The sequence below is a fragment of the Canis aureus genome, chromosome 1 (assembly GCF_053574225.1).
Source record: "Canis aureus isolate CA01 chromosome 1, VMU_Caureus_v.1.0, whole genome shotgun sequence".
Lineage (NCBI taxonomy): Eukaryota > Metazoa > Chordata > Mammalia > Carnivora > Canidae > Canis > Canis aureus.
This window is the reverse complement of record NC_135611.1, coordinates 58,318,752-58,341,292: the sequence shown is the minus strand read 5'-3', so window position 1 is coordinate 58,341,292 and position 22,541 is coordinate 58,318,752. Positions and strand designations below refer to the sequence as shown.

Genomic DNA, 22,541 nt, shown 5'->3' with positions numbered 1-22,541 from the left:
GTATCCTCATAAGAAGAAGAGACACCGGGGATCCCTGGGTGGCTCAGCAGTTCGGCGCCTGCCTTCAGCCCAGGGCATGATCCTGGAGTCCCAGGATCATGCTTCTTGTGTGGAGCCTGCTTCTACCTCTCAATGTGTGTGTGTGTGTGTGTGTGTGCGCGCGTGTGTGTCTCTCATGAATAAATAAATAAAATCTTAAAAAAAAAAAAAAAGAAGAGACACCAAAGATCTTTTTCCATGCATGCACACACCCACACACAGAGGAAAGGCCATGTGAGGACATAGCAAGAAGTCAGCGGTCTCCAAGCCAGGAACAGGGGCCTCCCCAGAAACCAACCCTGATGACATCTAGTCTAGAGCTTTCTAGCCTCTAGAACTGTGAGAAAATAAATTTCTGTTGCTTAAGCACCCAGCCTGTGGTTTTGCTATGGCTGCCAAAGCAGATGAATTCCCATGCTTTGTGGAACATTTTACTATCCTGGACATTGTGAGTAGAGCGTCCTGAGTGAATCTTACAGCAAATGTTATGGTAGAAGGAGTACTGGACAGAAGTAGAACGCCCAGATGCAGTCAGGTACCAGTTCTGCCACTTTCTATGCATATAACCTGACCGTGACTTTACCCCTATGAGACTGCATTCTCACACCTGTAAAAGACTAGATTCTTTCTCAAGGCCCTCACAGTTTGGGAATTCTGGTTATCAATACTCAGGCAACGGCAGTGGGGATAATTTATTACATATCACAAATCATTGGTTTTTCTTAGAATTGTAGGTCTGACACATTACAAGAGTTGAAACCCACACGATAACCAGAAAAAAACATGTATAAGTTCCCTTATTTCTGTACTTCTGTGTTTTGGTAGTTGAGATACCTGTCAGTGTGCCAGGGAGTACTAGTAGCCACTGTAAAAATAGGACTCCTTTTCCAGGAATGTCAATTTCATAAAAATTTGGGGAGAAGAAAATGTGGACACAAAGCAAGTAATACAAATTCTGCGTAAAATTTTAAATCATGACACTGTAGAAAAAGCTCAAGCTTCTGGTGGGCATATTACTCATATGCTCAATCCCTACTCTTTCTCTTCCTTTAGGAGCATTTTGTTGGAAAACTTTGTAAAACAAATACTGCAACAGATAAATCTTACTAATTAGAAAAGGAGCCAATTTAGATGGGATTTCAGATTTACATGCTAGTAGATCATATTTACAAGTAGATTAATAGAAAAAATGTATTCTATAGTCCCATCTCTATCCCCAGAAAGGCAACTCTCAAAGGTACGCATTTCATCAAAAGGAAGGGAGTTTGGGGATTTCGGTGGGCTCGGGGAACATTAAATGTAACTCACAATACAACTCTTCAAGAAGGTCATTGCAGGGACATCATAGTATATAAGATGCCAATTTACATTTCCTTTTCTGGTTTCCCCTTGGTCTTGGTGAGACTGTCAGACAATACTATTGTCCCTTAGCCAAGGGTGAATATATGACCCAAGTTAGGCCAACTGGTCTCTCCTTCTGATGATATGAATGTTGAGAAGAGGGAAGCTAACACATAATAGTGGAGGCTCTTCATTCTGCACCGAGAAGGTTGAAAAAGCTAAGGGCCTCTCCAACACAGTGTTCTTTCTGGGACCCTGGAGCAGTTCCGACCCTGTTCCTTCCAGATTCTGCAGCTTTTCCTTTGATTCTGTGAGCAAGTCCCATTCTTTCCAATACTTTCTTTCTTGCTTAAGTGGGAGTCCAAAGCCTGTAGTGTAGGCCTGTAGGCACCAGCTTCATACACAAAAGTCATCACCTTACATGATAAAATGAACAACTCTATTTTCAGGAAGCTAACCAGATGGCAATTTTATTTGGCATTATTTGTGTAGATTTCAGTATCAAATACAAATTACTTTTTAAGTGGAAGGCATCTTACATCTTTTTACCATTATCTCTTTCTCCTTTCCTCCCCACCTCAACTTTCATTTCACTCTTTAAAAAAAAATAGAAACAAGAAAAACTTACAAAAAAAGAGTCTTACATATCTAAATTTATTGTATATTTTTGCTTAAGAGATTGAACGCTAAAAAACTTTTGTGGAGTATTTTCAAAACAGTGCAACTATTCTGTGTGATACTACAATGATAGATACATGTCACCATATATTTGTCCAAATCCCCAGAATGTACTTCACCAAAAGTACACCAAGAGTGAACCCTAGTGTAAACTATGGACTTTAGGTGACGATGATGTGTCAGTGCAGGTGCATCAATTGTAATAAATCTCCCACTCTGAAGGGGGGTTTTCCAATGTGGGAGGCCATGCATGTGCAGAAGTAGGAGGTATATGGGGAAATCTCTTTACCTTGCTCTCAATTTTGCTATGAATCTAAAAGAGCTCTAAATGAAGCCTATTTAAAAGAAAAACTTTATCTAAACTGTAAACAAGCTCATACTTAATCTATTTCATAATCATAATAATCATCATCCATGTTGATTCTGAGGCTGGAGTGTTCTTCTGGTTTTGATTTCTTTTTGGACTCTTTGTTTTTCTCGGTCAGATGTAAATGATGCTCACATTGCCTCATGATCTTCTTGGAGGACATCCAGCTCTCCCCTTGCCGTTCAGCTGGTGCAGCACATTGTCCTCCCCTCACATCCGTGCCCTTGGCCTTCAGGATCTCCCTCGCTCTTATGAGACTGCAGGTGCAATTCCATGGATTTCCATCCAGATACAGATGTCTGAGGCGAGGCAAACCCTCCAAAACCTTGAGATCTAGGGCAGAAATCTTGTTGTTCCTAAGGTTTAGAACCTGAAGCTGCTTTAGATCCTTGAGCTCCCTCTCAGCAATATCCTGGATGGCATTGCCTTTTAGGTCCAGCCGGGCTAAGGTTCCTGGAAGCCTGCAAAAGCATGGAAACAGGATGGGAGAGGAAGCCATGACCACATTCCATATCTACTAAAGCAACTCACATTGAGCAGCACCAGCCTTTTCTGGACCATTGTGTCCTGGCGGAAGCTAGAAAACAAGCTCCGTTTTGAAAAATTCAGTCCTATGTATATAGGTCTTTAACCTTTGGCAGAGGTCTTATTATCTAACCCTTGAGTTTCCTGGTTCCTAGCCAATAAAACTCTTCCATTTCTTTTCTTGTTAAATAGGATCATAAACAAATCGATGAGAAAAAAGTTGCGAACCTTTTACTTGGCAAAGGCCACGAATCCACAATTTATAGAAGTCAAAGCATCAAATAAAAATGTGAAAAAGTGTGGTTCTTCATGAATATAAAGGGCAATGAAAAAATGATGCGGGATCCCTGGGTGGCGCAGCGGTTTGGCGCCTGCCTTTGGCCCAGGGCGCGATCCTGGAGACCCGGGATCGAATCCCACATCAGGCTCCCAGTGCATGGAGCCTGCTTCTCCCTCTGCCTGTGTCTCTGCCTCTCTCTCTCTCTCTCTCTGTGACTATCATAAATAAAAAAAAAATAAAAAAAAAAAAGAAAAAATGATGCAATGTTTTATGTATGAAATTAGAGCATGGTTTTGGTTGAACTTTGAAATTTATTGCTGCTGAAGGTGTTGTGAGATAAGAACTTAACCTCTATTGGTGGGAGTGTAACTTGGTACCACTTTGGAAATAATTTGGTAACATGTACCAAATTTGCCAAATATCAGACATGCCTTTCAACCTAGGAAATAGTAGAAGAATTAGAAAATTATTAACAAATATGTTTGTCACATATTGAGTTATATTTATGCCAGCAAAAAAAAGGATAGAGACTAATGTCCACTAATATGGAAATTAAGAGATAATAGACTATTTAGGTGACAATAAAATCATGTATTTAAACAATTTTTTAAATACTAATTCTATGAGAAAGCTTTCCTAACTATGGCATGAAAATCCAGAAGCTATAAAAGATCAATGAATCAACTACATTAGAAATAATTTTTAAAAGAAAGGGTACCAAAAAAAAAGATAAAAGAAAGGGTATATGGTAAAAGACACGCAAAGTCAAAAGATAAAGGATAAACTGGGGAAAATATCTGCACTTTATAATCCAGACATAGAGCTAATTTCCCTAATATGTAAAGGACTCCTAAAAGATGAGAAGAAAAAGTTTTAAAATGAGGCTGAAAAATGGGCAAAAGGCATGAATGGAAGTCCACATACACAAAAAAGCAAAGCCCTTACATCTTCAACCATATTCAGAATAGGGAAATGAAAAATAAAACCACACAGAGATGTCATTTCTCACCTACAAGATTGGAAAAAATCTTAATCCTTAGCATTCTGTGGTTAAAGCTGTAAAGAAACAGACGTTCTCATACATAGCTTGGTAGGACACTAAAATGGCATAGCCCCTTTGGAGGAGGATTTAGCAAAGCCTAATGAGATAACTTGTGCATTTACCCATCCACCGGGCAATCTCACTTCTAAGAATATACTCTGAAGATAAGACTTGACAGAGATAGAACAGCACATGTGCACTTATTATGGTATTATTTCTAATAAAAGAGATTGGAAACAACACGCTACAACAGTAAAAAACTACTATGCCACCTTAACAAAAAGAAAGGGGTTCATCCCTAAGAATTATCATAAAAGGATTTCCAGAAAGTATTGCTAAAGGGAAAAAAAAGCAAGAAGTAGAACAGAATGTATAGTATGTCAGTTTTTGTGTAAGAAGGAAATAAGAATACATGTCCATATATTTGCTTATATTGGGGAAAGATAAGATAACCCAGAAGTGAATAAAAATGGTTACTTTTGGAAATGTTTGCATATGGTTTTAACTTTTGAATCATGTTAATGTTTTACACGTTCACAAAACAAATAAGGTAAAACAAAATCGAGCCCTGAAATTGAACATATACAGAAACAAACATATCTAATTAATTAATCAAATGTTAATGTTAGTACATAATCACATAAAGGAAAAAAAAGTACTCTGACTATATATCCTTAGTGGATATATCTAAGCCTTAGACACTAAGGACAAAAGGATCTGCAAGGAAATTTATCTCAGCACATTTATTATTCATACTGCTGTTAGTAATGAAATTTTGAAGCCTTTTTAATGAATACTCTAAGATAAAAACAAACAAATAACTATATCCATATCATTAAAAACAAACCAACAGGGATGCCTGGGTGGCTCAGCAGTTGAGCGTCTGCCTTTGGCCCGGGGCGTGATCCTGGAGACCCAGGGTCGAGTCCTGTGTCGGACTCCCTGTGTCAGGCCTGCTTCTCCCTAGGCCTGTGCCTCTGCCTCTCTCTCTGTGTCTCTCATGAATAAATAAATAAAATCTTAAAAATATAAAATAAAATAAAAACAAACCAACAATTCATTGTAAAAGAAAAGATACAAATATAAAATAAGAAAAACGGGATCCCTGGGTGGCGCAGCGGTTTGGCGCCTGCCTTTGGCCCAGGGCGCGATCCTGGAGACCCGGGATCGAATCCCACATCGGGCCCCCGGTGCATGGAGCCTGCTTCTCCCTCTGCCTGTGTCTCTGCCTCTCTCTCTCTCTCTGTGACTATCATGAATAAATAAATAAAAAAAATCTTTAAAAAAAAAATAAAATAAAATAAGAAAAACCCTCTAATGTTCAATATGAATTGGATATGTTAATGTGAATTCATAACTTTAAAAAATATTTTTTCTAGTTCCACATACTAGAAGGATCTAGAAGAATATTACATCCTAATGGCAATGCTACTCCAATAGCATAAACACACTGAGCACTCAGCTCTTAATTTCAGAATTCCAATTTCCCCTTAAAAGAAGCAAGGCTTCTCAGAGAAATGACTGATTCTATGTCTGAGGCAAGGTAAGCTAGCACGTCTGAGCCAGAATGCAATAGCATGTTCAAAGATTAATGAAACATCTGTCAGGATGGCTGCTAGCGAAAATCCAGAAAATAGTAAGTGTTGATGAAGAGGTGGAGAAATTGGAACCCTTGTGTGCTGTTGGGGGGCGGGGGGGATGTAAAACGGTACAGTCGCTATGAAAAACAGAATGAGGATTCTTCCCCCAAAACTTAAAAATAGAATCACCACATAATCCAGCAATTCCACTTCTGGGTATATATATATATATACCGAAGAACTGAAAGCATGATTGGTCTCAAAGAGGTATTTACATATTAAATAACGTTATACACTATACATTATATACATACACATTTATAAATTATTATATACATTGTTCACCTATATTGAATTTACAATAGCTAAAATGTGAAAGCAATCTGAATGTACGTTGATGGATAAATGGATAAGCAAAATACAATATGTACATACAATGAAATAATTAGCCTTAAAAAGGAAGGAAATTCTGGCTCAGACATGGATAAACCTTGAAGACATTATGCTAAGTTAAAATCACAAAAAAGACAACTGCTATAATTCCACTTATATGATATATCTAGAGCAGTCAAATTCTTAGAAACAGAAAGTATAATAGTGGTTGTCAGAGACTGGGGGAGGGGGAAATGGGGAGTTGTTTAATGAGCGTGGAGTTTCAGTTTTGCAAAATGAAAAAGTTTCGGAGAAACCAATTGCACAACAATATGAAGATACTTAACAATACTACATTGTACAGCTAAAAATGGTTAAGTAAATTTTATGTGTCTTTTACCACAATTTTTTAAAAAGAGAACTAATGGAATCCTGTCTGGTGAACACAGGGACCAGCTTGGAGGGGTTCCCACTAGGCAAATTTGGAACAATTTGAAAATCAAAAAAGACAAGCAACTTTAAATGATTACAACACACTGAATAAATTAAGATCCCGTGGGTCCATTGTAACACTTGGAAAAAGTGGAAAAGGGAAAGAAAAATGCTCTGTAATATTAAATAGAAAAAATAGAAAACAAAATGGAATGATCGCAAATACATAAAAACAAATTATGTCTAGACGTAGGCTCTGGTTGAGCAATTATGAATGATTTTTCATTTTTCAGCACACAGAGTTTTCAACCTTGAATGAGTATTGCTTTATAATCAGGAAAAACCTTTTTTAAACTGTGGATACCAATTTGAAAAATGTCATATTAAGGCCTATTGATAAAAAGTAAAAAAAGAATCACAATTGTGAAACTGAAATTTTTTCTGTTACTCAACTGCTCCATATTAAGTGCTATTCTGTTTGTGAAGCATAAGAAGTGGGAAATTTTTATAGAAAAAAAAAAAAGGAAGCCCTTGTAATACCATCCAGATCCTATTTTCATAGCGTGTGAATGCACTGAATGTACATTCATGACTTTTAGTATTCAGTGAAATTTATTGTTGTGATCCCAGTCATATGATGATTGTATACTTTGTATACTAACCTCTACAAGTGCACATACATTTATAAGTATTTGTGCTTTGAGTATTTTAAAGTCTTGTTCATTTAAAGTGACATCTCCTTTGGTGGAACAAAATTGACCTTAAAAAGTAGATTAATTTCTGAGGGAAAAATCACTTCATACATTTTAAGACTGATAGTTAAATTCAATATGAAGTCAGTCCGCAAGATAATGCAATTTTGTGCACATACCAACATACCGGTACATGATTTCCATTAAGTTATTTAGTTTACAGCTTCTGATTTTCCACTCTAGATGAAAGTGCCCAGTACACAGAAATCACATAATAAAGGTTAACTAATGAAAATGAAAAGCCAAGTTTTCTTTTAAACAAATATAATGATCAGTTCTAGGCTGCAGAGCCAAAATTTATACCGTTCGTCCTTCCTTTTTTTTTCCCTTTCATATATCTGTGGGCATTATAATCAAAATGACATTGTAAGAGAAATCACCAATGTCCTGATTTGTGGCTTTGATATAATTTGTCTTTATAAGTCTGTTTTACATTTAAAAAGTATCCCTGATTTTAAGACAAACATGCTTCTAAAAATGCATTTGTTCTTCGGGTCTGTTGCTTTTTAGAGTAAAATGGGGTACACTCCATTTTACCAGTAGATGGCACCTGAGTATAAGTAAGATAAATGCTATGCCTCTGTTGGGTTGCAGAAAACTATTCTGGGGCAGCCCCGGTGGCGCAGTGGTTTAGCACCGCCTGCAGCCCAGGGCGTGATCCTGGAGACCCTGGATGGAGTCCCATGTCGGGCTCTCTGCATGGAGCCTGCTTCTCTCTCTGCCTCTCTCTCTCTCTGTCTCTATGAATAAATAAATAAATAAAATCTTAAAAAAAAAAAAAAACTATCCTGGATTTGAATTATCCAAATTGTGGATAAAGAAAAAAACAATGTAACTTTGTTCACTGAGCTAGAGATTGGAAAAATAAGAATGAAACAGCATAAGTGAAACCAAGGTCTTGGGGGTTCTAAGTTTTGAAGTAGTATGGCGCATTGTTCATGGCAGAGTAAATCTCAGGGGCAAGTGATTGCGTGGTGGCTAAAATTCCCTGACTCTGGAGTTAGACTACCATGTTTAATCCTGACTCTTCCACTTACTGATGATGTGATTTTGAGAAATGTCTTGATACCTCCTAATCTGAATGTTCTAATCCATAAAATAATTGTTAAGAAAATGTGCCTACATTCACAGGATTGTTGTAAGAAGTAATGGGGAATAACAGATCTCAATTAGCATATTGAGGCAAAATGCAGTAGATATTTGAACATATGAATACCTAAAGCCATCTACTATTATTTCCTTGGTGAAATGTAGAATGGAAGATGGTCGGCAAAAGAAGGGATTTGTGATTTGTGGTAGGATACACAGCTAGGAACTAGCAACAAGTTAGGTTACATTAGCCAGCAGCAACAGGTTGCCTGTGTTTCTAGTTTATTAATATGAAACTGAATTTTAAAGTACAATTTTGTGTATGAATAAGACTCATGCAAATAAAAGTGTACTGTTTTAAACTCATAAATAAAAGTGTTAAGAGTCAAAAAAAATTTTAAAGTATTGTGTTTTAATGCTTATGGGAAGAAAATCACAGAAAAACTCTCCTGGAAAGTGGGCCATTCCTACTTTCCAATTCAAAGAAAAGCCAGGGAGGGGGAGGGGGACTGATGGGGAATTTAAAAATCACTTTCTACAAGGAACACATTGCTCTCAGAGCTGGCCAAGTTCTTTGACAAAAAAGACACTTGTGCTGCTTAATTGAAGCCTCATAGGAAAAACCCACTCTCATCTCATGTCCCTTATCCCATCGTTCTGGCCCATTACTTCTTGACCCTGGCTGCACATGAAATTCATCTGGGGAGCTTTTTAAAAATACTGATGCCTGGGCACAAATCCTGGAGTGTCTGCTTTAATTGGTTTGAAGTGAAGTCTGGGCATAAGTATGCTCTTTTAAAGGTCTCCAGATAATTGTAATGTGGAGTCAGATTTGAGAATTATGGCTGGCTCAGGCTTGCAATTCTATTATACACTCCATTGGGCAAAAGCATTGTGCTTTCTGTAGTCACTTATTAAGACACGCAAATGCTCTGGCAGGAGTAAATAATTAAGCTACGTTTTACTCATTAAACTTAGCAGGATTACTCAACCAAATGCTTTCTAAAAGCCACCTGAATAGAGAAGTCCACCACATTCACAATTTTACCACCTCTGTCACAGCTCCCTGAGAATCCTTGATGATAACAGTCACTCCCCAACCTGTTTTATGAATTTTTATTCTATACATGTTTTTTTTTTCTTGGAGTAGGGGTGTATAGTAATATAAAAGAAGGCTTGAAACATAGTAGAGAAATTACTGAAATAGCAAGTATTAGAGTCTTGGAACACTGCAGGCATGTTTTTGCCTTACGGCCTTTGTATTGGCTGTTCTGTCTAAAACACTTTCCCCCCGAAACAGCTTCACAGCAAAATCCCTTACCTCCTTCCAGTTTTTGCTCAAAGCTTACACTAACATGAGAGTTCTCCATGCTTACCCTATTTCAAATTACAACCAGCCACCCCCACTCTCCTGAACCTGGTAATCCTGCCCTTTTTTGTTGTTGCTAATTATAACACCTAACACCATCTAAATGTTATATACTTACACACATCATGTTTATTATTACTACTTCCCTGCTGGAATTTAAACTGCATAGAACAAGAAGTTTTATTTTTTATTGCATGGGGTATCCCAAGTGCCTGGTAAAGTACATTAATTATATGCACATGCACATTATATGTACATTAATTATATGCATATGCATTAGAAGAAATTGGTTAATTTCAAATAACGATCAACATATATTTTAAAATACTGATTTCCATTATTAAAATCACTTTTTCATGTTTTGCATTGGGTGGGGTTACCACACTGTATAATGAAACATCTTTTTTCTTCAACTAGAAAAAATGAACATCTGTACATATCAAAGATAATTTTTCCCTTTCTCATTGATAACAAAATGAAAATAAGTAAATCCAGTGCCATATGATTCTACAGAAGCCAGAAATTGGTATATTAATCATGAGCAATTTGATGATAATCAACAGAGCAAGGTGCCTTTTTTCTATAAAAAGCACCAAAATGAAAATGAATCCACTGATAGGCATGTAAAATTAACAACACTCTCTAAGAGAATAACAGGGCTTTATTCTTCTGCCATGCTTTAATTTCTCTATTTCATAAATGTAGAACGTGGAATAAGGTTTACAAAAAAGGATTGATTAATGTCAATATGAACATTAGCTATAGACTATGACTGGGTGAGGGAACAGGACAGGAGGTCTGGCACAGAGAGAGGGATATTTGGAAAGAGAAATTGTCAGCATATGAGGGTGTGTGTGTCCACGTGTGTGCGTGTGCATGCACATGTATTCATGAGAGAGGCAACCAAAACACAAAGCAAGACCAACCCAAATGGACTCACATACCCACAGGCAGACATATAGAGAAATAAGCAGAGATAGATTTAAATCCTTTAAAGATCACAACATGAAAAGCATACAAGGTTCCCAAATACATAATTCAAAATAAATTCGATTAGACTATGCACTTGTAATTTTTTCCTAACTACTTTTTCAATGCTTTTAAAAATATAAATACCTTACCACATTTCCCCTTCATTTCTTTTTCATATCCTAGCTAGGCTAGAGGCTAAGCACGTATGTAGTCTGTCTGTTGTGGGTCCCAGGCCACATACTTAAAAACCAAAACACTTTTACAAGAAATATCCCCATGTTACATTTCTGAGCAGACTTCACCAAAGCAGCATTGCATATTTTCAAATACAGATCTCACCAGTTGGTGTCTTATCTGCTAGGCAAGATAAATTAAGTTAGTGCATGATTTAGTTAGAGGGATGGAGATTCCAAAACCCTGCCTAAAACCTCTACCCTTAGCCCTAGGACCCTAGGACCGCCTTAATCAGATCATTTACATTTGCTCTATTTTTCTTGTTTGTATAATGTGCTTAATTGGCCCAATCTTCAGAAAATATTTAAAGCAATCACCATAAATGACAACTCCCCACTCACCTTAAAGGTATAGACAACAGCAGGTTCTGCTCCAGGGCCAGGTTGGAGAGCTGGGAACACATCTGCAAGGCTCCAGCTTCGAACAAGCTAACAACGTTATTGTCCAGAAATAAGTGTTTCAAGTCTCGGAGGTCCTGAAAGTCTTGGACTGTAACTCTCTGAATCAGATTATTGCTAATATCTAGTTTTTGTAGCCTTGCTGGTAGTCTGAAGGGCAACACTGGAACCTGGTTTTGAGACAACTCGAGAGTAGTTAAATTGGCAAGTATCTGTACCCCATTGATGGAGGAGAGTGAGTTTTCTGACAGATAAAGGTGGGAAAGATTCTCCAAGTGTTTCATATCTCGAAACCTTACCACTTTGAGCTGGTTTCTCTCCATTTTTAAAGAGAGCAGAGACTTGGGCAGATCGATGGGAATCTTAGTCAGGAAGTTACCACTGAAACTGAGAAATTGCAGAGACTGGAGGGAAGTAAAGAAGCCAGCTGGTATAAGATGCAGTTTATTATTCTCCATGCTCAGACTTCTCAGGTGAGGGAGTGCCAGTGGTCCAGCTACGGATTCAATATTGTTGCCATCTAACACCAAACTTTGCAAACTCACAAGAGAGGAGAGTGAGCTGGGAGAGAGAGAAGAGATCAGATTGTTTTTAAGTTCAAGGATTTTTAATTTCTTCAGTCCTTCAAAATCAGATCCATGCAGGACATCTATTGAATTATCATTTAGTTTTAACACTTCAAGACTGGCTGGGAGAATACTGGGGACGCATCTTAACTTATTTTTCCAGAGTTCCAAGGTCTTTAAGGTACTCAGCATTTTGAAAGTGTCATTTTCTACTGACTCCGTTCCACTGGCCAGCAGAATAAAATCTTCTAAAGCCAACATTCTGGTGAAGCTAGACATCTACAAAAAAGGAAGGGATGGGTCATAAGGGGAGAAAAGCAGTAAATTAAGGTTATTGTGAAAAAAAAAATACATGTTATTGTTCAATACTAATGATACTTCAGATTTCTCTTCATTATCTATTTAAAATTATCTCTTGGAAAAGGATGGAGACTCAGGTCCTGACTATTTTTTTCTTTTTTTAAGATTTTATTTGTAAGTAATCTCTACACCCAACATGGGACTCAAGATCCCGGGATCAAGAGTCACATGCTCCACTGACTGAGCCAACCTGGTACTCCAGGTCCTATTTTTAATTTATGACTGCTCACAGTGTAAGATATCAAGAATATGTTAAGCACTTTTACCTATTATTGGTGGCTATAATAATAGCCAACTTTTGCTGCATATTCTCTCTCCCAGCAAGTTTATTTCCAGACGGAAGCACTTACAAGTTGCACAATGATTTATGCAATAGGATGTCCTTTGTGGCATCATCTTATAATAGCCCAGAATGGGAACAACCTGGAAATCTTTCACCAAACTATTAGCAGTTGCTAATTCTACAGTGTAAACTACAAGAGATCTTCACTGTATTCATTTTGTATTGTTTAGATTTCTTAAGTTATAAACTACATTTTTAAAAACTGTAAGCATTAAAAGTCAAAAAGTCAAAACCAGACACTGCTATCACTAGGATGGGCCTATCAGATAAACATTTTCAACTATGTTATGGTTTGAAAAACTAGCCTAGGCTCCCTATTTCCTATCCCTCAATTTGTGCCTCACTGGTGAAAAAGATCCACGAAGTAATAGGACACATGTGTCTCCATCTCTGTAGAGCAAAAATTCCATTCATGCATATATCCCAGACCTAATGCTACTCCTTTCCTAGATTTTAGAAATGATCAAATCTGATATTCTTTCTCCACGGGTTGCAAGTTCAAGCACCCCTATCTTTCCACATATCTGTGAACCTCCTACCTCACCATATACATGTTCTCTAGGATGATGTAATCCTTAGTATTTGGCTCCTAGAGTAAGATCATCTCTGGGCAGAAAGAGAAATTGCCCCAGGTTTCCTTTAGCTTGATAAAGATTCACAACATTTTCAACCTGCTTTAGAACTCAATTGAGATAAAATTTTCAATGCACAATTTTATGTCTTACTATCTACAGTGTTTAAATGTTTGATTTAATTATGCATGTTGAGCCCTTTTGTAATACCAACCCACTCAAAGTGGGTTAATTTGGCATCACATACTTCTTATAGGCATTTCTATCCTAGGAGGACATAGGATGTGAATTACAGTATATTTTAAAGCTTTTTTGTTATGATACTGTTAGAAGAATCTCATGTTACAATTTCCATAAACAAATGTTTTTATTCATAACAGTTTTGGCAGCTGCCTTGGTTTGTGTACTGCTGCTAACATGTGATATTTTCTTAATAATTAATCAGATATATTAACTAATCCTAGTTCCAAAATAGCAATTTTTCTTGCACTTCTTGAATATCTACAAGTCCCAAGTGCTTTTTTTATATTGTTAAAAAAGAAAAGCACAAGCCCCAAATGAAGTCATTTGCCCCCACTCATGATAGCAAACTAAGACTTAATTACAGTTTTAACCTCTTAGAAGTCAATCTGGAAAAAAAAAAAAAGTCAATCTGAAAATTTCTGATCAGCATTAGTGATATAATCATCATGATTAAAACCCTGCCTGGGATGCCTGGGTAGCTCAGTGGTTGAGCATCTGCCTTTGGCACAGGTCATGATCCCAGGGTCCTGGGATGGAGCCCCACAAGGGAGCCTGCTTCTCCCTCTGCCTATGTCTCTACCTCTGTCTCTCATGAATAAATAAAAATAAAATCTTTTAAAAAAATCATTGTAATTTAAAAAGAGGTAAGGGTTGTCATAGATTAAATGGATTATTTTAAACTATTTGTGGGGATAGGTTCACTTTAGCATAAGCTTCATATTGCTCAAAAATAGTACATATTATTCAAATATTTGTTTTCCTTTTGTGATTATTTTGTTTCAAAGACTATAAAAGCCTATGGGTTTTGAGCTTTAGGTTTTTGTTTTGTTTTGTTTTGTTTTTACTAAGAAGGACTTTCTAGGCAAGACTTATCTCTTTTTAAAGATTTTTATTTATTTGAGATAAAGCGCGTGCATGCTCTTGCACAATGGGGGTATGGACAGAGGGCGATCCTGAGATCATTACAAGCCAAGTTCCTTTGGGGAAGAAAGGAAGGGCAGGGCTTTTTTTGTTTTGTTTTGTTTTGTTTTGTTTTAAGAATGTATTTATTTCTTCATGAGAGACACACAGAGAGAGGCAGAGACATAGTCAGAGGGAGAAGCAGGCTCCCTGTGGGGACCCCAATGTGGGACTGAATCCCAGGACCCCGGGATCATGACCTGAGCCAAAGGTAGATGCTCAGCCACTGAGCCACCCAGGTGCTCACTAATTTTTCTAATAAGCCTGCAAGTTTACTATTATCAAACTTCGCGCCCCATATTGGGTGCAGTGATAACTTAAAAAATAAAATCTTAAAAACATGGCTACCATTTTCTAAGTATTCACCATGTTTATCTTTATAAAGTCCTGTGTGTAAACATAATTATTCCCTTCTCAGAAAGGGAGGCTAAGGCTTGAGAAGGTAAAATAATTGGGCCAAGTATATCTTACTAGCAAATGGAGAAGCTGAGCTTCCAGCCCAGATTGATCTTAACCCAAAACACATATTTTTATCCTAACCTTATTGCAATGACATGCATTTAGCAGAAGAATATAGAATTCTGGCACCACAAACAGTGGGGAGGATACTCACTGATTTCCAACTTTACAGTTGAATTTATGGAGCTGACAAAGGAAAATAACTCTGCTGGACCAGTTTTTCCATTTCCCTGGACTAAGCTGAGCTGTGCTCAAGAGATGTAGAAAGAGATGCTCTTGCCCTCCAGCTAACCTTAAGGCTGCTGTGAGTTTTTTCAATGTTGCTCAAAAAGCAAGGCAAGTATGGCTTGCTGTTAATGATTAGGTTAGAAAGTTTAGCCAAATATAATTCCAGCCATACATTTTTAGAGTTTAGTGAACCTAATATATATGTAGATAAAAGTTACAACAAAATATGAAAAATGAAAAAAAAAAGCAGGGCAAATAAATGAGGTAGAGCAGAGAAGCAAGGCCTGCTGAAGCAAGTCATGAAAGGCTTTGTTTCTAATTTCTTTTGGGTAGGCCCTGATGCAAGCATTAGAGGGCCACAGACCTTTCTTGGGCTCCTTATAAGTCCAATGTATACAGGAAACTAAAATACCCTCAGAGTTACAGCCTCAGGCTTGTGTGCACCAAGCCAGTAAGGAGTCTGTAAAACAACGTTGGAACTTTTTTTTCTGATCATCGATACTTATTCTCTGTAAACAATTTTAAAATTCTGACAAGTATGGAGAGCATATAAAAATAATCCATAATCCCTCCACTTGGTGATCAATTCTGTTTAATCTTGAAGTAGTTTCTCTCCCCCAAAAGTTGTAAAGCACAATCATTTTAATTGACTGCCGTCATAAAGACACTCCTATTTGCCCTCTAAATGTAAGAGCCCAAACTGTAAAACTCTTAGAAGAAAATACAGACATAAATTTTTGCAGCCTTGGGTTTGGTAAAAGTTATCTTAGATATGACACCAAAAGCAAAAATGACACAAAGAAGAGTAAATGGGACTTACTCAAAATTAAAAACTTCTGCACTTCAAAGGACACCATTAAGAAAATGAACAACAACAATCAACCATAGAAAGGGAGAAAATTCTCCCAAATAATATATCTGATAGATTTGTATATATATACAACCCAATTTTAAAAATGGGCAAAAGCAATGTCCACAATAGCCAAACTGTGGAAGGAGCCTCGGTGTCCATCGAAAGATGAATGGATGAAGAAGATGTGGTTTATGTATACAATGGAATATTACTCAGCCATTAGAAATGACAAATACCCACCATTTGCTTCAACGTGGATGGAACTGGAGGGTATTATGCTGAGTGAAGTAAGTCAGTCGGAGAAGGACAAACATTATATGTTCTCATTTATTTGGGGAATATAAATAATAGTGAAAGGGAATAGTAGGGAAGGGAGAAGAAATGGGTAGGTAATATCAGAAAGGGAGACAGAACATAAAGACTCCTAACTCTGGGAAATGAACTAGGGGTGGTGGAAGGGGAGGAGGGCGGGGGGTGGGGGTGAATGGGTGACAGGCACTGAGGGGGGCACTTGACGGGATGAGCACTGGGTGTGATTCTGTATGTTGGCAAATTGAACACCAATAAAAAATAAATTTATTTTAAAAATAAATAAATAAATATTTAGTACTATAAAAAAAATGGGCAAAGCATTCATACATTTCCCCCCAAAGAAGATACACCAATGGTCAGTTAGCACATGAAAAAGAGCTCAACATTATTAACCGCTAGGAATATGAAAGTCAAACCATAGTGAGATACTAACAGACACTAGGATGGTTATGATCCAAAAAAAGGATAAGAAATGTTTGCAAGCATATGGAGAAACTGGAAGTGTCATATATTATTCTAGGGATGGAAAACAATGGAGCCATTTTGGAAAACAGTCTGGCAGTTCCTCAAAATATTAAACATAGTTACCCTATTACCCAGAGATCCCACTCTTAGGTATATACCCAAAACAGATGAAAATATATGTCCACACAGAAACTTGTACATGAATGTTCTTTGGAGCATAATAGCCAAAAAGAGGAAAAAACCCAAGTGTTCATCAACTGATGAATGGATAAACAAAATGTAGTATATACATACAATGGAATATTATTTAGTCTTTAAAAGGAAGGAAATTTGGACCTATGCTACAACATGGATGAAACGTGAGGGCATTATTTTAAGTGAAAGAAGCCAGTGACGACAGATCACAGGTTTAGGGGAAAAGATTGACTTCAGGTTAGGGCATGGTATTTTGAGATCATATACATATGTGAAGAGTTCCAGTACGCAACTGGATAAGTCTGAAACATGGGGGAAAGGCATGAATTAGAAACTCAGTTATGGGAGCCATCATTACTCATATAAAGTGAAGTCACCTAAGGAGAGTGTACATAGTAAAAAATGGAATGGCTAAAGACTGAGTCTTCCTGGAGAAGCCAAAAAAATAACGGGCAGTAGAGGAAAAGAAACCTACCAAAATGGCAGAAAAGAACTACCAGAAAAGAATAATAAGGACATAAAAGTATGGTGTCATGGAAGGCAAAAGAAGAATTTCAAGAAATAGGAGTGAACCAGTGTCCTAGAGAGAAGTTGTGTTTTGTTTTGTTTTTTTAAATATTTTATTTATTTATTCATGAGAGACACACAGAGAGAGGCAGAGACACAGGCAGTGGGAGAAGCAGACTCCTCCTAGGGAGCCCGATGCGGTACTCGATCTCAGGACCCCAGGATCATGCCCTGAGCCAAAGACAGATGCTCAAACACTGAGCCACCCAGGTGCCCCGAGAGAAGTTTTTTAAGTGTATGGAGTAGATAGAAGCCAGACAGTGGTAAATTAAAGAATAAATAGGAGGTAAAGAAGTAGAAACAGTAAATATAGATTACCCTTTTACAGCGTTTTGCAAATAGAGATAGTAGCAAGAAGAGACACAGAGTTAAAATTATTTTATTTTAAAGATTTATTTATTTACTTTAGAGACAGACAGACAGAAAGAATACCAGTATGGGGGATGGAGATAGAGGGAGAGAGAATTTCAAGCAGACACTCCCCACTGAGTGCAGGCCCCGAGGCAAGGCTCAGTCCCATGACCCTGAGATCATGACCTGAGCTGAAATCAAGAATCAGATGCTCAACCGACTAAGCCCCCAAGTGCCCCCAAATAATTTTATTTTTATTGCAATGAAAGGAGCCTATGTATAGGCTAGGACAGGGCACTAGTAAAGAAAGAGCAACTGAAGATATGGGTGTAAGGAGAATGAAGCAGCAAGCTCGAGGGAGAGGTGTAGAAAGTGGACTCCAGAGCCTGAGTAGGAGGCTGCCTTGAGCAGAAAGAGGGAGATCTCATCCTCTCTGTCTGGAGGAAAGAGTTTGCAGAATTGAATGGAGATAAGCTAGTACACAGTGAGTAGGAGTTGAGGGAGATCAAGACTAATGGCCTCAGTTTTGTCAGATTAGTCAAGAAAATGGGAGGCCAACCATGGGTGAGAATGAGGATGGCAGAGATTGAGAAGACAACCCAAACTGTACTGAAGTTTTGGAAGACATTGAGGGAATATAGGAAAACCTGGCCAAGAAGAATTGAAAGGACAGATGAGTGACAATGAAGACCCAGATGAAGTCAAAGACCTTAGTATGATCGTCTCCAGCAGCACCCGGCTATCCAGGTACAAGAAAAACATGAGAAAATGATCCCCTAAACTGAGACTTTGCTGCATAGGTGTTAAAATTAATTTTAGGATTCAAAAAAGGAAGAGATGGGAAAGAAGATGGATAAGAAATAAACTAATTATCTGAAGAAAACATGGGTAGATGTAGGGTTAGAAATTTCCATGAGTTGGCAAGAGAAGTACAGAGTATGGCAGCTGAAAGCAAAGAAAATAATGACCAGAGAGTGGAGGATTTCAAGGTTTCTGAGTGGAGGAGTTTCAGGTGTAATGATTATGATATCACCAAGTAGGCGGCTGTGGTGAAGTGGAAACACAGATGAATACTTTCTTATGAGCTCAAGGAATAGTGAGGCTAGGGCATTGGACCCTGATGGCACCAAGATACAGGATTCAGGATGGAGAGCAAGACAGGAGCTGGGAGGGAAGGAGCTGAAGCACAGTATGAGACAAAAGAAGAAGCAAGGAATGTTACAGCCCAATGGCATGCATCTCAAACAGGAAGTTTTACAGATGAGTGGATAAATAAAGACACTCATCTGTTGAGGGCAGGAACGGTGAATTTTTCAACCTTTATCCCTAGTCTTAAACACAGCATTCACAGTCCCAAACATAAATTATATTAATAAGTAATAAACATTTTTAGGGATGCCTTGGTGGCTCAGTGGTTGAACATTTGCCTTCAGCTCAGGGCATGATCCTGGGGTCCCAGGATAGCGTCCCACATTGGGCTCCCTGCATGGAGCCTGCTTCTCCCTCTGCCTATGTCTCTGCCAATCTCTCTCTCTCTCTCATGAATAAATAAATAATTTTTTTAAAAACCCAAAACATTTTTGTTGTAATATATATGTATGTATATATGAATATGTGTATACATGCATTTGTATATGGTGTGTGCATATATAAACATATATACATACATACATATGTGTATATACATATATAGAAAATTTCTATTGCTATTAATCTGAAGGTGTTTCTAAGGTATTTTTTTCCTTGAAATATAGGCACCGTAGTTCAAACCAAATGGACAGAATATACATCGTATTCACCAAATACAGCTAAAAAATGGTCATTTAAAACCTAAGGGTTTTTAAAAGAGATGTATTACTGCTTAGAGCTTTTTATCTCCTTCAGAAAACAATCCTGTCTTTTATCAATATCTCAACCAGAATCTGTCCTTCCAAGAGACAATTAACTGGGTTAAAGTCAGGGAAGTGGAAATATTGCCATTCAGTGAGCGTAAACCAATGACAAATGCACTCACTCAACAACTGAATTTGATGAAAGGTATAATTTCATCTTATTGGCTCTGTAGGATCATTACCAGACTTAGTTGACACTTCAGGTCTTGGCATCTCAGGCGCTCGGAACAAATATTTAAGCATCTTGCCCTTTAACCAGCTGTCCTGCTTGAGTGCTGAGACCTGACAGGGTCAGACTTGCTCTCTGGCATTAGGAGCTACTAGACCACAAGAGGAGAGTAAACATGTCGACTGGGGGATTTTGCTTATTGAGCCTTGAAATAAATACCACGCCACATACTTTAAACTCTCCAGGTGTAGGCACACCTACATGAACATTTCTTAACCAAATTAAAGGGGATAGTGTCTGTATTTGAAGGGAAAGTACATCCACCTGCTGAATCTCCACACTTCCATCACAGAGATGTACTTCCTTATCTTGGGATTTGGATCTAGGAGGGAAGAGCAGTGACTAGTAAAGACAAAATCAGAGAGCCATAGAATTTTCCACGTAAAAGGAGCCTGGGATCACCAATCTAACCCAACCTTCTTACTTCACAAAGGTTAAAAAGTGAAGCCCAGAGATCTTTTTTAACTGCTTGTTTAAGATGATTGTATCTCTAGGTAGGGAGAAAACTAGGATAAGAACCCTTGTCTCTCCATACCTTTCAAAATATCAAAGGCCAAAAACAAGAGTTCCTTCATATTACAAAAGTCAGACAAATCTATAGAACTCTTTGCAGCATGCTGAACAGGTAGGCATAAATATACAAGTCAGAATTAAAAGTTTGTAGAACAAGTACTGCAATAACCTGCCAAAACAGAAACATGTATTTCCTCTGTAGTTGTTTCCACAAAGCCCCTGTTATCTGGCAGGTATGTAGGGTCTGTTATAAATAATTTTATGTGCTTGGATTCATCTTGATAGTCTTATAATGCCCTAAGGATCATCTGCTTTTATGACACAAACAAAACTAATTTTATCCCCTGAAAGCACTCATTCTTAACCCTGGAAACGGAAAATAGCATTTGCTCTCAAACTCTCTTTGTTATGAAAGAGCCACTTCTTTACTTTCACTTTGCAACAACATAATTAAAAAAAATAAAAACTGAAATAAATTATCATTAATGATAGATTCTGATGTTTTTTTACTGTTTCTCTAAAAAGAAATATCCAGAGGCATATACCCATCTCAGCAGTAAAGGGCAAGCAGACAGTTAGTGCAACTGTCCAAACTTGAAAGCCACCACTTTTAAGTTTTAATCGATTAAATCAAATTTCACAACCCCATACTTGCTCTTCACCCTGCCTTAAAGAATAAAATTGTGGTGACTTGACCGTAGAATGGTTACCTGAAGGTGTTGAATTTTGCTGTGGCTAATGTAGAGCTTCTTGGTGGTGGGAGGAAGACTTGATGGCACCTCCATTAGCCTGTAGCATTGCACTGACTGAACGGAATCACAGCTACATCTGCCAGGACAGGTAGGATGGAAACCATAACTAAGAGAAAACAAAACAAAGAAAGCATAAAGCAGATGCATCTTTCAAAATGGGGCCTCCCAGGCAGCAGGCAAGTCTTTAGGTGATGTCTTGCTCTTTATACCATGAAATCTGATAATAGAATCTTATGAATGTGTACTCTGTCAATGTAAGAAGACAGGAAAGAAAAAATTCTCAATTTGCCTGGGTTAAAATGTTAGCAACCATTACAAAGGGCTTAAACATTGATAAGCTGCCTTAATATTTGTAGGTGAGCAAAACCCTCTGTTATTTATGGCTTGGAAGGCTAATCTGCAAACACCTCTACTATCTGTAGTTTCCTTGTTTTGTTAAATGTGACACCAGAGAATTAGTGGGAAAAGACAAAGAGCTGTTTTATAGTGGGCTATAAACCTTTGAATTTTCTGTGACCCTGTATTAAAACCATTTTTGTAGGCCTGCAACAGGCAGGTGTTTTCTTCTCCCATTAACCAGTATGGGAAAATGGGCAGGCTTTCTCTTCATTATTGTTGTCCCAGTACCATTTTATTGCTAGATGAAACAATGCGCTACCAAGGAGAGGTTTAGAGCCTCAGATAACTTGTTCAGTTCATCTATCACTTGATCCACCCAGCTATCATATTTGGACAATATTTTTGCCATTCGAAAATACTGTTGACTCAGATGAGAATGAGACATCAAAATGGGTCTATTACCTTCATCTATTTGTCATAATGGAAGAAAAGACCTCTAGTTTCTTCAGAGGGACTTGTATGTTCTGAAACTGGACTGCAGAGAGAAGGCTTCATTTGTCTCAGGCGTGCCTTTGTTGAAGCTCTTTTACGTGCTGCGTTCATCCCTGCTGAGGAATTTAAAAGCATTTCAAGCAAAAGATTATATAGAAAAGGTTTCCCCTCCCTGGTGGAAGACCTGAATTTACCCACACTGGTTGGCCTGAGCGGATTGCTCCAAAGAAACCCTTTCTAATATTGAAAAGCTTGTCTGATGTCCTCTTCAACCAACTTCTTTGCTGCAGTTTTCATTTTGAAGCCCAAAGTTTCTTTGCTCTGATAATCAGTTCGTTCTATTTCCAGAGTAAGGATTTCCATGTGCTTTTCTCAAAAGA

The 22,541-nt window shown here is 37.7% G+C and overlaps 1 protein-coding gene across 3 annotated transcripts; it reads right to left on the bottom strand.

Annotated features, from left to right (window-relative positions):
- Positions 1-1,822: 1,822 nt before the first annotated feature.
- Positions 1,823-22,541, bottom strand: LOC144315795 (nephrocan-like). Of its 3 annotated transcripts, XM_077900896.1 has the most exons (5): positions 22,356-22,541; positions 22,132-22,274; positions 21,289-21,436; positions 11,414-12,315; positions 1,823-2,886 (listed from the first exon to the last, which is right to left on the bottom strand). In XM_077900896.1, exons 3-5 carry the CDS (start codon positions 21,361-21,363, stop codon positions 2,439-2,441), a joined length of 1,425 nt encoding a protein of 474 aa, XP_077757022.1. In that variant the 5' UTR covers positions 21,364-21,436; positions 22,132-22,274; positions 22,356-22,541; the 3' UTR covers positions 1,823-2,438. The 3 variants fall into 3 exon arrangements, with proteins under 3 accessions (XP_077757022.1, XP_077757011.1, XP_077757030.1); XM_077900885.1 differs by lacking the exons at positions 22,132-22,274; positions 22,356-22,541 and having other exon boundaries at positions 21,289-21,477; XM_077900904.1 differs by lacking the exons at positions 21,289-21,436; positions 22,132-22,274; positions 22,356-22,541 and adding an exon at positions 12,663-12,775.